At 41.7% G+C, this 12,571-nt stretch overlaps 1 protein-coding gene across 4 annotated transcripts in view; it reads left to right on the top strand.

Moving 5' to 3' along the window:
- MYLK (myosin light chain kinase) overlaps positions 1–12,571 on the top strand; it is a 318,431-nt gene that overhangs the window by 167,386 nt on the left and 138,474 nt on the right. For 2 of the 4 annotated variants that reach the window (XM_006869365.1, XM_006869364.1), the window contains exons 5-8: positions 1,363–1,528; positions 3,840–3,858; positions 5,280–5,815; positions 6,319–6,525. In XM_006869365.1, coding sequence (XP_006869427.1) covers positions 1,363–1,528; positions 3,840–3,858; positions 5,280–5,815; positions 6,319–6,525 — 928 coding nt within the window. The remainder of the gene's footprint in view (positions 1–1,362; positions 1,529–3,839; positions 3,859–5,279; positions 5,816–6,318; positions 6,526–12,571) is intronic. The other 2 variants (XM_006869367.1, XM_006869366.1) reach the window with 1 other exon arrangement.

Genomic DNA, 12,571 nt, shown 5'->3' with positions numbered 1-12,571 from the left:
GAGAAGCAGTGACACCAGAGATGGAGGCAGAGATGGGGACATGGAGCGAGGGAGCGGCTGAGGACTCTAGAGTCATGGGAAGAGAGGGACTAAGAGCTGGTGGCCAGGAGGCAGACTTGCAGAATGTGCCCTTTGGAGGTGTAAATTATTATATATGCCTGACTGTTTAAAAAAAAAAAGCTAAAATGAATAGAGAAATACTGTTAATTGATGGTACATGGAGGGGATTATAATCATTGTAATAAAACAAGGTATATGATTTGTTGAATGTAAAACTGATGATCTGCCCTGTAAATTTTTACTAAATCCACAATACAAACCTTTAAAAAAAGAGGTGATGGGACACTTTTTACCTACTTTCCAATTCTCCTGAACTGGTCCTAGAAAACGAATAAAATGAAAAGGGAGGCAAAGGGAAACTGAAGTGAGGGACATAGAATGTTTCTGTTGTTAAGTGCTGTTAAGTTGGTTCCAACTCATAGTGGTTCTGTTTGCTGTTGTTGTTAAGTGCCATCGAGTCGATTCCGACCCATAGCGACCCTGTATAGGGTTTCCAAGGAGAAGCTAGTGAGCTTGAACCGCTGACCTTGCAGTTCAAACGACTTCACAGTCTGACTCATTAGCCCACAGCGCCACACCAGGATTCTGTATAGGGTCTGCAAATTGCTGAGTTTGTAAATCTCTACAAGAGTTGAAAGCCTCATCTTTCTCCCACTGAGCGGCTGGTGGGCTCAAACTCCCGGCCCTATAGAGCCACTGCACTCCCTGAATATAGGATTGTTGTTGATAAGTACCATCGAGTCGATTCTGACTCATAGTAACCCTACATAGGGTTTCCAAGGTGCAGCTTGTAAGTTTGAACTGCTGACCTGTGGTTCACAGCCCAGTGCTGATCCTCCAGTGGATGGTTGTGGTTATGTGTCGTGGAGTCAATTCCAACTCATAGTGACTCTGTATAGGATTTCTGAGTTTGTAAATCTTTACAGGAGCAGAAAGCCTCATCTTTCTCCCACAGAATAACTGGTAGTTTCGAGCTACTAACCTTGAGGTTAGCGGCCCAACTTGTAACCACTACATTACCAGAGCTCCTTGGATATCCCACCTCAAATAACAGCCCCTTTAGTTTCTAGATATATGCTATAAGCTGGCCTGAATACCATACACATACATGAACCTCAAGTCAAGGTCCTTGGGTTATCCAAAGACTGCTCTCCATCTGACCCTGTTGACAGTGTCTCAGAGCAGAGGACTCTGCTGCCCATACCCTGATGTCTGCCACACCCAGAGTAGGTAAGAGGAAGAACATCAATGCCAAAAAGTAAGCAGGTTTCTGTTACCAAACTTCCCTATTGCTGTCCACAGGGAAATGTACCTCTGCAGCCGAGTGCCCGTATGTGCATGTCTGAGAAGAATGGGGTGCAAGTTCTGGAAATCCATGATGTCAGCCAAGATGATGTGGGAGTGTATACATGCATGGTGGCAAACGGGTCAGGGAAGGCTTCCATGTCTGCTGACCTTTCCATCCAAGGTATTGTCTGGGGGAGGAGTAGTGCAGCGTAAGTCCTCCCTGGTATCTGAATCCTCATTCCTTATGCATACATGTGTATACACATTGCATGCTGACACATCTACATACTCCCCAGGGTGAGGTCTTTAACCAGAAGAAAGGGGAGTGGTGCAGGCAGCCCAGTCACAGCCACAGAAGAAGACTGTAAGAGTCAGGTTGACACCTTCCCTTCTAATATTGTCATTGCAGTTTGGAAAGATGGACTTCACTACAAATCTAACCTACTTAAAACTTGCTCACCATCTAGTCTGTCCTTCCAGTCAGTGTTAACTTAACTCTTTCAACCCTCAGATCCCCATTTTCCTTCTCACACAGACTGAACATTTCAGCAGCACCTTTGATCCCTGCCTCTTGAATGCCGTTAGTCAACAGCCCCTGTCAGTTTCTTCACTTGAAGTCTCTTTGAATCAGTCTCCTCCTTTCCATTCCCCTCAATTTCTCCAAGTCCAATCTGGGGAAGCTGGACATGTGGATGGGAAGATGGGGACTGACATCACTTCACTGGAGCAGAAAGCTTGGCTAAGCGGGAATTTGGGGATCCAGAAAGGAGCTGATCTTCCCTCTCCCTTTCTTAACCGTTCTTCTGTGATGTTTCTCTTGTGTCTCCTTTTGTTTTTAAAAATGATTTCTCCTTGCTCTCTTTACTTTTCTTTTTCTTTTTGCCTATTTTTCATAACCCACAGAAATAAATTTATTTTACATTGCAACCAGGAGCATACATATTATATAAGCATATTTAATAAATGAGTTTCATAAAACAATATGTACTGTGTACAGCACTTAGTAAGTATTCTAAACCATTAAGAAAAAAATCTTAGTCCTGATCAATTTGCATCACAACCCACTACTGGAAGGGCCTGCTGTTGAATGTCTAACACAGAAGGCTTATCACTCTCTCTTCACTTGCTTTAAAAAAAAAAAAACAAACTAAACCAGTTGCCGTTGATTCAGTTCCAACTCATGACGACCCCATGTGTGTCAAGGTAGAACTGTGCTTCATGGTATTTCCAATTTCAGAAATAGATCTTTAGACCTTTCTCCCAAGGCATCTCTGGGTGACCTTGAACCCAGTCTTATGGTTAGCAGCTGAGCACATTTACCATTTTCATCATTCAGGACCCCAATGTTACCCTAGGATAGAATTAAAACTGTATAGTTCAGAAGTGCTGTTGTTGTTGTTAGGTGCCATCCAGTTGATTCCAACTCATAGTGATCCTATATAGTATTTCTGAGGCTGTAAATCTTTGTGGGAGCAGAAAACCACATCTTTCTCCCACAGAGTGGCTGGTGGGCTCAAACCGCTGACCTTGTGGTTCGCAGTGCAGTGCTTATCCTATGGAGCCACAGCACTCCGTCAGAACTGCTTAATGACAAAATGATGAAGCGTCTTGGATTTGCTTGAAAATATTCTAGAAAAAAAATAGTAGATCAAAACAAAGAGAATCAATATAATGACAAAATAATGTTGATGTTGCCTTAATCTGACTTGTATCTTTTGGCATTTGTTATATCCCATTCTCGCTGGTGCTGTGGGTTAATGTACTAGATTGCAAAGTCGGTTTGAACCACAAGGTCAACAGTTCAAGCTCATCAGTCGCTCCTCGAAAACCCTATGTAGGTTGCTATGGGTCAGAACCAACTCGATGGTACTTAACAATACCAACATTCTCTCCTAGTCCATATTTTGAAATTTTCCATGATAAAAATCATTTAAAGAATGTGACAGAAAAAAAATATATTCTTGTACATTTTTAATTTGAAGAACTGAATGAAATGAAACTTTCTTTGTACATTTTTTAAAGCAGGTATTTGTCAAAACTGATCACTTCGATGGGCAGGGGTGTGTTTTTATGGGACATGTGTTTGGGCTTGAAATTTTCCAGATCTTATTTTTTTGTGTCCCAGGTTGGATGTTGTTTCCTTCTGTAAGCAAGTGAACAGGGACAGGCCCCAAACCTTCAGGATGTAGAAGTTCTGGTTTGAGTGTTTTTGTTTTTTCCCCCTGATTTAGGGCAGGTAAAGGCAGGGTAATACTCTAAATACCTAACAACAAGTCCTCATCCAGTTTGCCCCAGGCTGCAAGGAGTTTATCAGATTAACCACACTAGTTAAGGACTAGGGGAGCCACATTGAGCCATCTGTTAATGGGGAAATGGTTGGGAAATGAAAACTCCACAGTAAACTAAAGGGATTGTTGTTTAATCATTTCTCCCTCTTGGTGTATCATATATTCCATTAACACTCTTTCTGCTCTTCATCCTTTTTTCCCCAGGTCTGGACAACACCAATAGGTATGTCAAACCTTATGTTTCCCATCCTGAAATGCCCTGCAAGGAAAAATGGGGATTGCTATGGAGAAACACCCTAACTTCCTCTTGACTGGGTAGAAGAACTGACCGTCTGGGTGGCACTTTCATTTGGTTGGCTTGTTTTGTTCTCCTATATGTCCTACGGGTTTCATATCAGCATGGAGACTCTCAGAGACTGCAGATTACATCCAATGTTGTGTTTCACAGTGTCTGTTTGGTAATTTCACTAGCTAGTCATCACTCAGGAAGACCCTCTGCTCCAAAAAGGGTACCTTACACATTTCAGGACATACTGCATGCATGTATTCATTCATTCTGCAAATATTTTGTCATTTCATTGCCCATGTGTGTGGCTCAGTACAAGTACTAAACCTTGGCTATACAAGGGTGAGCACACAGGCTAGTGTAGAGAAGAGTTTTAAGCCGAGTCATGTGAGTGTATACTTAGAAATTGTGCTACGACTATGAAGGAGACTACAGGGCAGCATTCATTTATACTACAGTGACAGGGAAACCCTTTCTGAACACTTGATATTTGAGCTCAGAACTACCAAGTAATTGTAATTAAGTGAAAAAAATAACCTCAGGGACTTAGTGTTCCAGAGGGAATGTTTTTATTGTTTTGTCATTGTGTTCTTTTGAGTGGATTTCTAACTCATAGTGACCCTATGTGGTAGAGTGGAATGTCCCACAGGGTTTTCTAGGTTGCAGTCTTCCTAGGAGCAGATCACCAGATCTTTCTCCGGCAGAGATGCTGGGTGGGTTTGAAATGCCAACCTTTTGGTTAGCAGCCAAGCACTTAACCATTTGCACAACCAGGGTTCCTTTAAGAGGGAATAGCGAGTATGAAAGCCCTGAGATGAGAAGTAGACTTGTGAGAAAGCCCCCCATAAATGCCTGTGTAGCTACAGCTTGGTGTGCCACAGTATCTGATGAGGTTCAAGGGGCGGGCGTCCTTGTTCTTGAGAAGCTCAGTTTTATTCTTAATTTAATGGAAAAGCTGCTGGAGAGTTCTTAAGTTTGCAATGATATAATTCAATTTATGCTTTAAGATTGACTGTGATCACTGTGTGGAAAATGGATTAAAGGGCCAGAGTGGATGAGGTGAAACCAGTTGGGTAGTTTGGATTAGGGTAACCCCAGTGGAAATGAGGGAAAAGGGCTGGCTTAAGGTAAAACAGGGCTCTGGATTGGGGGACAGGGAAGTGTCATGAATAGCTGCCTATTTTCTAGCTTAGGAAACTGCACAAGAAAGAAAGCTGCTCTTCTTCTCTCTTGCTTAGTGAGCTTTTGTGACCCCTGGAGGCTGCTATGGTGCTGAGTAATGTTTGTGAGTAACTAGATGGTCATTCTGTTCTCTTCCCGCTACTCTCCCGTCCTCCACCATCACCACCATCAAACAGGTCATTTGTGAGAGGTACACAGGCTGCCAATGCAGACATCAGGAGGGAGGTGACCAATGGCATCGTGAAGGAGCCAAAACTAGACAACCTGGAGACTGCATCCGGAAGTAAGAACTGCTCCAGTGCCCAGAGAGGTGCCTCCCCAGCCTGGGCCACCTACAGCCAGCCTCAGACCCTGGGGAAAGCCAAGCTGGAGTCGTTCTGGGACTCACCCAATAAGACTCTAAAGACCGCCGTTCTTCAGAAGACTTCCAGCACCATCACCCTGCAGGCTACGAAAGCCCAACCTGAGCAGAGAGCACCAGCCTCAGAGGGCCTCTCACCCTCCAGAGAAGAGAGGAAGAGGCCAGCGGCACCCACTCCAGCCACCCTCCACACAAGGCCATCTGGCCTCCAAAGCCAAGAAGTTGTGAGCAAGGTTGCTGCCAGGAAACTCCCCATGGAGAACTGGAGGGATTCAACTGCTCCCAAATTTGAGAGCAAGCCCCAAAGCCAGGAAGTCAGTGAGGATCAAACAGTCAAGTTCAGATGTAACGGTGAGTGAAGCTATGTAGGATCGCTGGTCTCCAAAATGCAGCCATTGGTATTTACTCTCCTCTTTCAGTACATAGCTAATTCTGAGCCTCCAATATCCCACCCAAGATGCCACCGTGTAGGGGTCTTGCCCTTGGAAAAGACTCAGCCTAGTAATGCCCCTTATTCCAGAGAAGCATCAGCACATTATTTGCTGCTGAATAGAACATTGGCCCTGTGCCCCAATTTCTCCCACCATCACTGCCACCATCCTCCAAGAACAAGGAGGAAGGATTCTTCTTTCCTTCCTTCTCCTGGCTTTGGCTGACCTAGAGACCTAACTTGTTCTTGTATTCCTCCTCCCCAAGGCCCCTGCCTGTGTCATGACATTCACGTCTTTGGAGGGTTGAGGGGCTAAGAACCCTCCAAAAGATCCAGGCTGAGTTCTTCCCTCCACTTCAAGTCCTCCCCACCCACAGCACAGTGAGCTCTCCAGGGATCTCATGACCTTCATCTGGACCTGTAGTTTCAGGGGTCCCAAAGCCCAAAGTCGCCTGGTTCCTGGAAGGCGTCCCTGTGAGGATACGAGAAGGCGCCATTGAGGTCTATGAAGATGCTGACTCTCATTATCTCTGTCTGCTGAGTGTCCGCACAAGAGACAGTGGGAACTACAGCTGCACAGCATCCAATGTCCGAGGCCAGGTGTCCTGTAGCTGGACCCTCCTGGTGAAAAGTGAGTATACTCCTCCAGGTCACCCTGGCTTCTGTGTGGGAGAACCATTCATGGGGTGCTTCCCACATTGCAGACATTTCATCTGCTACAGCTCCTTGTCAAGGAGATACAACCCTACCAAGCATCCCCCTAGCCACATGCCAAGGCTAAATATGTTGCTCCTGGCCAGTGGTTCTTAGTCAGTAGTTCACTTTAGGATCACCCCAAAATAAACATATCCAGGACCGCTCCCAAGCCAGCTTACAGCTACCTTTTTTAGGTTCCTCAGCTGTCAGTGAAGTACCAGGGCTTACTTTTGTAACCACAGTGAACCAAGCTTTCCCTAAATGTATCTGGTTTACAGTAATGTGAGAAGATGTGTGTTGTTCGTTTCCTAAAACTGCCATAACCAATTACCACCAAATGGGAGGCTTAAGACAGCAGAAATTTATTTTCTTACAGTTCTAGAGACTAAAAGTCCAAACTCAGGGTACCGGCAGGGCCATGTTCTTTCTGAAGGAGCCTTTCGTATCTCTTTCAGCCTCTGGTGGCTCTTGGCATTCCTTGCCTTGTGGCAGCATAACCCCAATCCGTGTCTCCTTCATCATACGGCCATCTTCTCTTTGTGTCTGTCTGTTTTATTTTTATGAATATCACTTCTTCAAAAGAAGACTCTACTTCCATATGACCTCATGTTAACTAATCACATCTGCAAAGACACTATTTCCAAATAAGCTCATGTTCCTAACCTAGAGGTTAGGACTTGAGCATATTTTTTCAGAAAACAGAAATCAACCCATAACAATGTGTACTCCCATATATTTTATGCTTATTGTAATTCTGTTTATATGTGTTCGTTGTAGGAAATTTAGACAAAATATACTCCTATGACTCAGAAATAAATAGTTTGGTTTTTAAACAAAATTGGCACTGTGCTATTTGTACTGTTCTCTAGCCTAATTTGCTCATGTAACATAAACATCTTTTTATATTTTTGAATATACTTTGAAAAAATTTAGACATGGATGTGAGGTCATACAATTGGGAATACATTAGGTAGTACCACTGAGGATAGAGCCAGCAAATTATAGAATGTTTGAAACTCTATGGCCAAAAGCCTTCACCTATTTTTTTAAAATAGCAAAAAAATAAATAAATAAAATTTTAAAAGGGGAAGCACCCTATTGGAATCTTAGATTAAAAAAAAAACAACATGTAAACTATATCAACAAAACAAAACTGTAATATAAGGACCTTGCTTAGATCCTGATTAAAACAACTGTAAGAAATTGTAAGCACATAAGGCAATTTTGAATATGAGTACAATAGTCAGTTCACAAGTCTGTGAGTCCAAACCTCACCAACAAGGCCAGGACTCTGTGTCTGAGCAATACATAGATAAGTAATATTGTGTCTAGCAAAGGTTAATGATATACTCAAAAAGCGTATTTTCTGCTAAGGCTTCCATCATCTTTGAATTTATCTAAATCTTATAAAATAGTTATTCCAACGTATTCAGATGTCGGGGTAATTCATCTCAGGTGGACGCCATCTTTTATTTTCTATCGATAGTGAGTATATTGAAATAGGGAGTCCTGGTGTAGCGCTGTAGGATAAACACTGGACTGCAAGCCTCCAAGGTTGGCAGTTCAAACCCACCAACCACGCCTTGGAAACCCTATACAGGATCACTATGGGTCAGAACTGACTCAATGGCACTTAACAAAGACAATACTGAGAGATAACGCACATAAAGTAAAACTCATCAAGTATATTCTTCAGTAGCTTTTAATTTATTCACAAGGTTGTGCAAGCACCACCACTATCCAATTTTATAACATTTCCATCCCAGTCACTCCCTACCCCATCATCATGTGTCCTCCCCACTCAAACCCCAGACAACCACTAGTCTACTTCCTTTCTCTATGGCTATAAATGAAATCATGTAATATGCATTTGACTTTTTGTACTTAGCATAATGTTTTCAAGGTTCATCCATGTTGTATCAGTACTTCATCCCTTTTTATGGCTGAATGATATTCTAATGCAATATACTTTGTTTATTCATCCATAAGTTGATGGACATTTCTGTTATTTCCACTATTTGGAATTTCTGTGAATAATACTGTTATGAACATTCATGTGCAAGTTGTTGTGTGGAGGTTTATTTTCAGTTCTGAGTAGATATCTAACAGTGGAATTGTTGGTTTCTATGGAGTCCTGTAGGATAAGCACTGGACTACTAACTGCAAGTTCGGCAGTTGAAGCCCACCAGCTGCTCTTCAGAAACCCTATACAGGGTTGGGTTGCTATGAGTCAGAACCAGCTCAACAGCACTTAACAACAACAACATGGTACCTCTGTGTTTAACATTTTGAAGAACTACCAAACTGTTTTCCAAAGTGACTGCACTGTTTTAACACAACATTTGCATTATCTTCTGGATTCAAAGTAATATCTAGTGCTCTGTCATTTCAGCTTGGAAGATTCTGGTATTTTTTGGAGGGCAGTTCTACGATCAGAAAATTCTGGGTTTTGTTTTCTGGAATATCTTAATTTTTCCTGCAACTTAGAATGATAAATTTGCTGAATATAAACTTCTTGAGTTGATGGTCTTCCATTCAGCATTTTAAATATGTCATCCCATTATCTTCTGTCCTGTTGTGGCACTGTAGGCTAATCACTGGACTGCTAATCACAAGGTCGGCAGTTCAAACCCACCAGCCTATTCCTCAACAACAATTGCCTTCCATACTCCATGGTTTCTGATAAGAAGTTACCTGTAAATCTTAATGGTCATTCCTTGTACATGATGGGTTGCTTCTCTCTTGTTGCTCCTGAGATTCTCTGTCTGAAAATGTGACTATGAGGCATCTAGGTGTGGATCTCTTTGAGTTTATTCTTCTTGGACTTCAATGCGTTTCTGAACATGCAGATTATTTTTTATCAAATATGGGATGTTTCAGCCACTATTTCTTCAAGTATTTTGTATGCTGTTTCCTCGTTTTACTCTCCTTCTGAAACTTAGAGTATGCATATGCTGATACACTTAATGGTGTCCCACATTACTCTGAGGATCTGTTCATTTTTCTTTGTTTTTATATTCTCTCTCTTCCTCAGACTTGTTGTTAAGTGCCATCAAGCCAGTGCTGACTCATGGTGACCCTATGCACAACAGAATGAAACACTACCTGGTCCTGCGCCAACCTCTTTTTTTTTTTCTTTCTTTCTCTTTTTCTTCATATGATCCAGCTGCTTGAATTGTTTGTTCAGCATACAGATTGCCCTGGTGCATACCTTTCCTAATTTTAAACCATTCCGTGTTCCCCTGTTCTGTTTAGACATCTGCCTCCTGGTCTATAGCAATTGACCTATCTTTCAATCCATTGATTCTTTCTCCTGACGATTCAAATCTGTGGTTAACCCCCTGTAGTAAAGTGTTCTTTTTAGTCATTATACTTTACAATATCAGAATTTATATCTGTTTTTTTCAAAAATAATTTCTATATTTTTATTGATGTTCTCTATTTTATGAGACATCATTCTCATACTTTAACTCTTAAGACATTATTTTATTTTCCTTGATTTTTAGAACATACTTATAATAACAGATGTAAAGTCTTGTCTAGTAAATCCAGTGTCTGGGTTTCTCAGGAGCAGTGTTATTGACAGCTTTTTTCCTGTGTATGAATCGTATGTCTCTATTACTTTTAATGTTTTATTTATTTATTTAAGTATTTATTGTGAATTGAATGAAAGACACCATCTAACAGCCAAGATCAGCAGGTTTACATTCAACAAGCCATACACTTTGTTTCATCTCAATGATTGCAATCCCCTCCATGCAACAATAGTCATCCTACTTCCTCCCTGTGGTTACCCATGTACAAATACCCCTTTCAAGCTCTTAACACTCTTCCTTCCATACCCATTCAGCCTGTGTCGCAGAACAGTGTTCTTTCAAGGTTGTGTATGTATCACTATTTACTTCTGTCCCTTTTAGCTTTTACACACCTCCCTGTATCTACATCAATCTTCATCATTCTTTTGCTGACCTCTCATTTCATATATATTGCTGTTCCCCTTCTTGTAGGCATAGACAGTTCCCTGTCATCTGCATTAACATATGTTACCGTCTACCCTACTAAGTTGTGCCTGACCCAAGCCATGGTATTTTCAATAACCTCATATGCGTGCGAAAGCTGGACAGCGAATAAGGAAGACTGTAGAAGAATTGTTGCTTTTGAGTTATGGTGTTGGAGAAGAATATTGAAAGTGCATAGACTGCCAAAAGAACAAACAGATCTATGTTGGAAGAAGTGCAGCCAGAGTGCTCCTTGGAGGCCAGGATGGCCAAACTTTGTGTCTCATACTTTGGACATATTGTCAGGAGGGACCAGTCTCTGGAGAAGGATATCATGTTTGGTAAGGTGGAGGGTCAGAGAAAAAGAGGAAGCCCCCTGGTGAGATGGATTGGCCAAGTGGCAGCATCGATGGACTCAAGCGTGGCAACAGTAGTGAGGTTGGCCCAGGATTGGGCAGTGTTTCATTCTGTTGTGCATAAGGTCACTATGAGTCAGTACCGACTCGATGGCATCTAAAAACAACAACAACCCTTTAGCCAGTAAATTACTCTCCCTTCCCTCCCAACTTGGTAGCATCAAAGAATATGTCTTTGAGTATGTAAACCTTTTTTAAAAAAAACTTTTTATTGTGAATTGAGTGAAGGTTTACAGGCAAGAGCATCAGCTTTACATTCAACAAATCATATACTTTGTTTCATCTCAATGATTACATTCCCCTGCATGCAACAACAGTTATCCTACTACTATCCTATCCCTCCCTTTGTTTCCTATTTGCATTCTACCCACCTTCTCACACCTTCTCAACTTTGTCCTTAGGAAAATATTGCCCTTTTGATTTTGAATGACTGGCCATTCCATGGTGAGCAAATCTTACTAGTGTTTTTGTCCCTTGTGTCCCCTATAAATGTATCTACTGCTTGATTGAAAATTAGGCCATGAGGGCACAAGGTTGAGTTCCTTTCCAGATCTGAAAATAGTTGAGTGCTATAGTCTCAGGTTCCTTCAATCTCTTCCTGACCAGTAAACCAGATCTATTTTTATTTCTTTTGTTTTTCCAATAATTTAGAATTTTGTTCCACATTTTCTCCCACTCTATCTGGGACCCTCTAATGTTATCACTGTCCAGACAGCTGGTAGAGGTAGCCAGACACCATCTAGTTCTTCTGGTCTCACAATTGTGGATACTAATGTTCACATGTTCCATTTTCCATTAAACTTGTGATTCCAAGTCTCTTCAATTTTTATCACTCTTCTTCCTTCCACACTTCAAGAGACCAATAGCTGCACCTTAGACAATCGCTCATGAACTTCCAAGATGTCAAATGCTACTCACCCAAGCAGGATGTGGAACATTGTCTTTGTGGACTATATTATGCCAATTGGCCACGGTGTCTCCTGAGACTAGGGTCCTAAGCCCCCAGCTCCATAAACTCATTGCCTTACAAAGTTTTATAATATCTAGGAAGTTTTCATCCTTTTGCCTGCTGTATGCTACACCACATTCATAGTTGTGTTTGTGAGAAAGGTAAATACTCATGTACAAATATCCTCTTTCAAACTCTTATACTTCTATGGGATATATAAATATGTATATACCACTTTTCCTCTCTTACCCATTCAACCTATGTCTCGATCCATGTATCTATACACAGAACACTATTGTTCCAGGGTTGTATTCATATCACTGTTTACATCTTTCCCTTTTAGCCCAAGCATACCTCCCTGTATCTTCACCTATCTTCATCATTCTTTTGCCAACCTCCCTCTTCTAGTGTATAGCCCTCCCCCTTCTTGTGTATTGCCCTCCTTACCACGCAAGTTAACGTGGATTTACCCTCTAGCCAGTGAATTACTCTCCCTTCCTTCTCAACCCTAATAGCCATCAAAGAATGCTTCTTTTAGTATGAAAATCTTTTGAGTTTTTACAATAGTGGTCTCATACATTATTTGTCCTTTTGTGATAGACTTATTTCACTCAGCAT

This window comes from Chrysochloris asiatica, unplaced genomic scaffold (genome assembly GCF_000296735.1).
Source record: "Chrysochloris asiatica unplaced genomic scaffold, ChrAsi1.0 scaffold00130, whole genome shotgun sequence".
Taxonomy (NCBI): domain Eukaryota; kingdom Metazoa; phylum Chordata; class Mammalia; order Afrosoricida; family Chrysochloridae; genus Chrysochloris; species Chrysochloris asiatica.
Note: the sequence above shows the minus strand (reverse complement) of the source record. Positions and strands in the feature narration are given on the sequence as shown.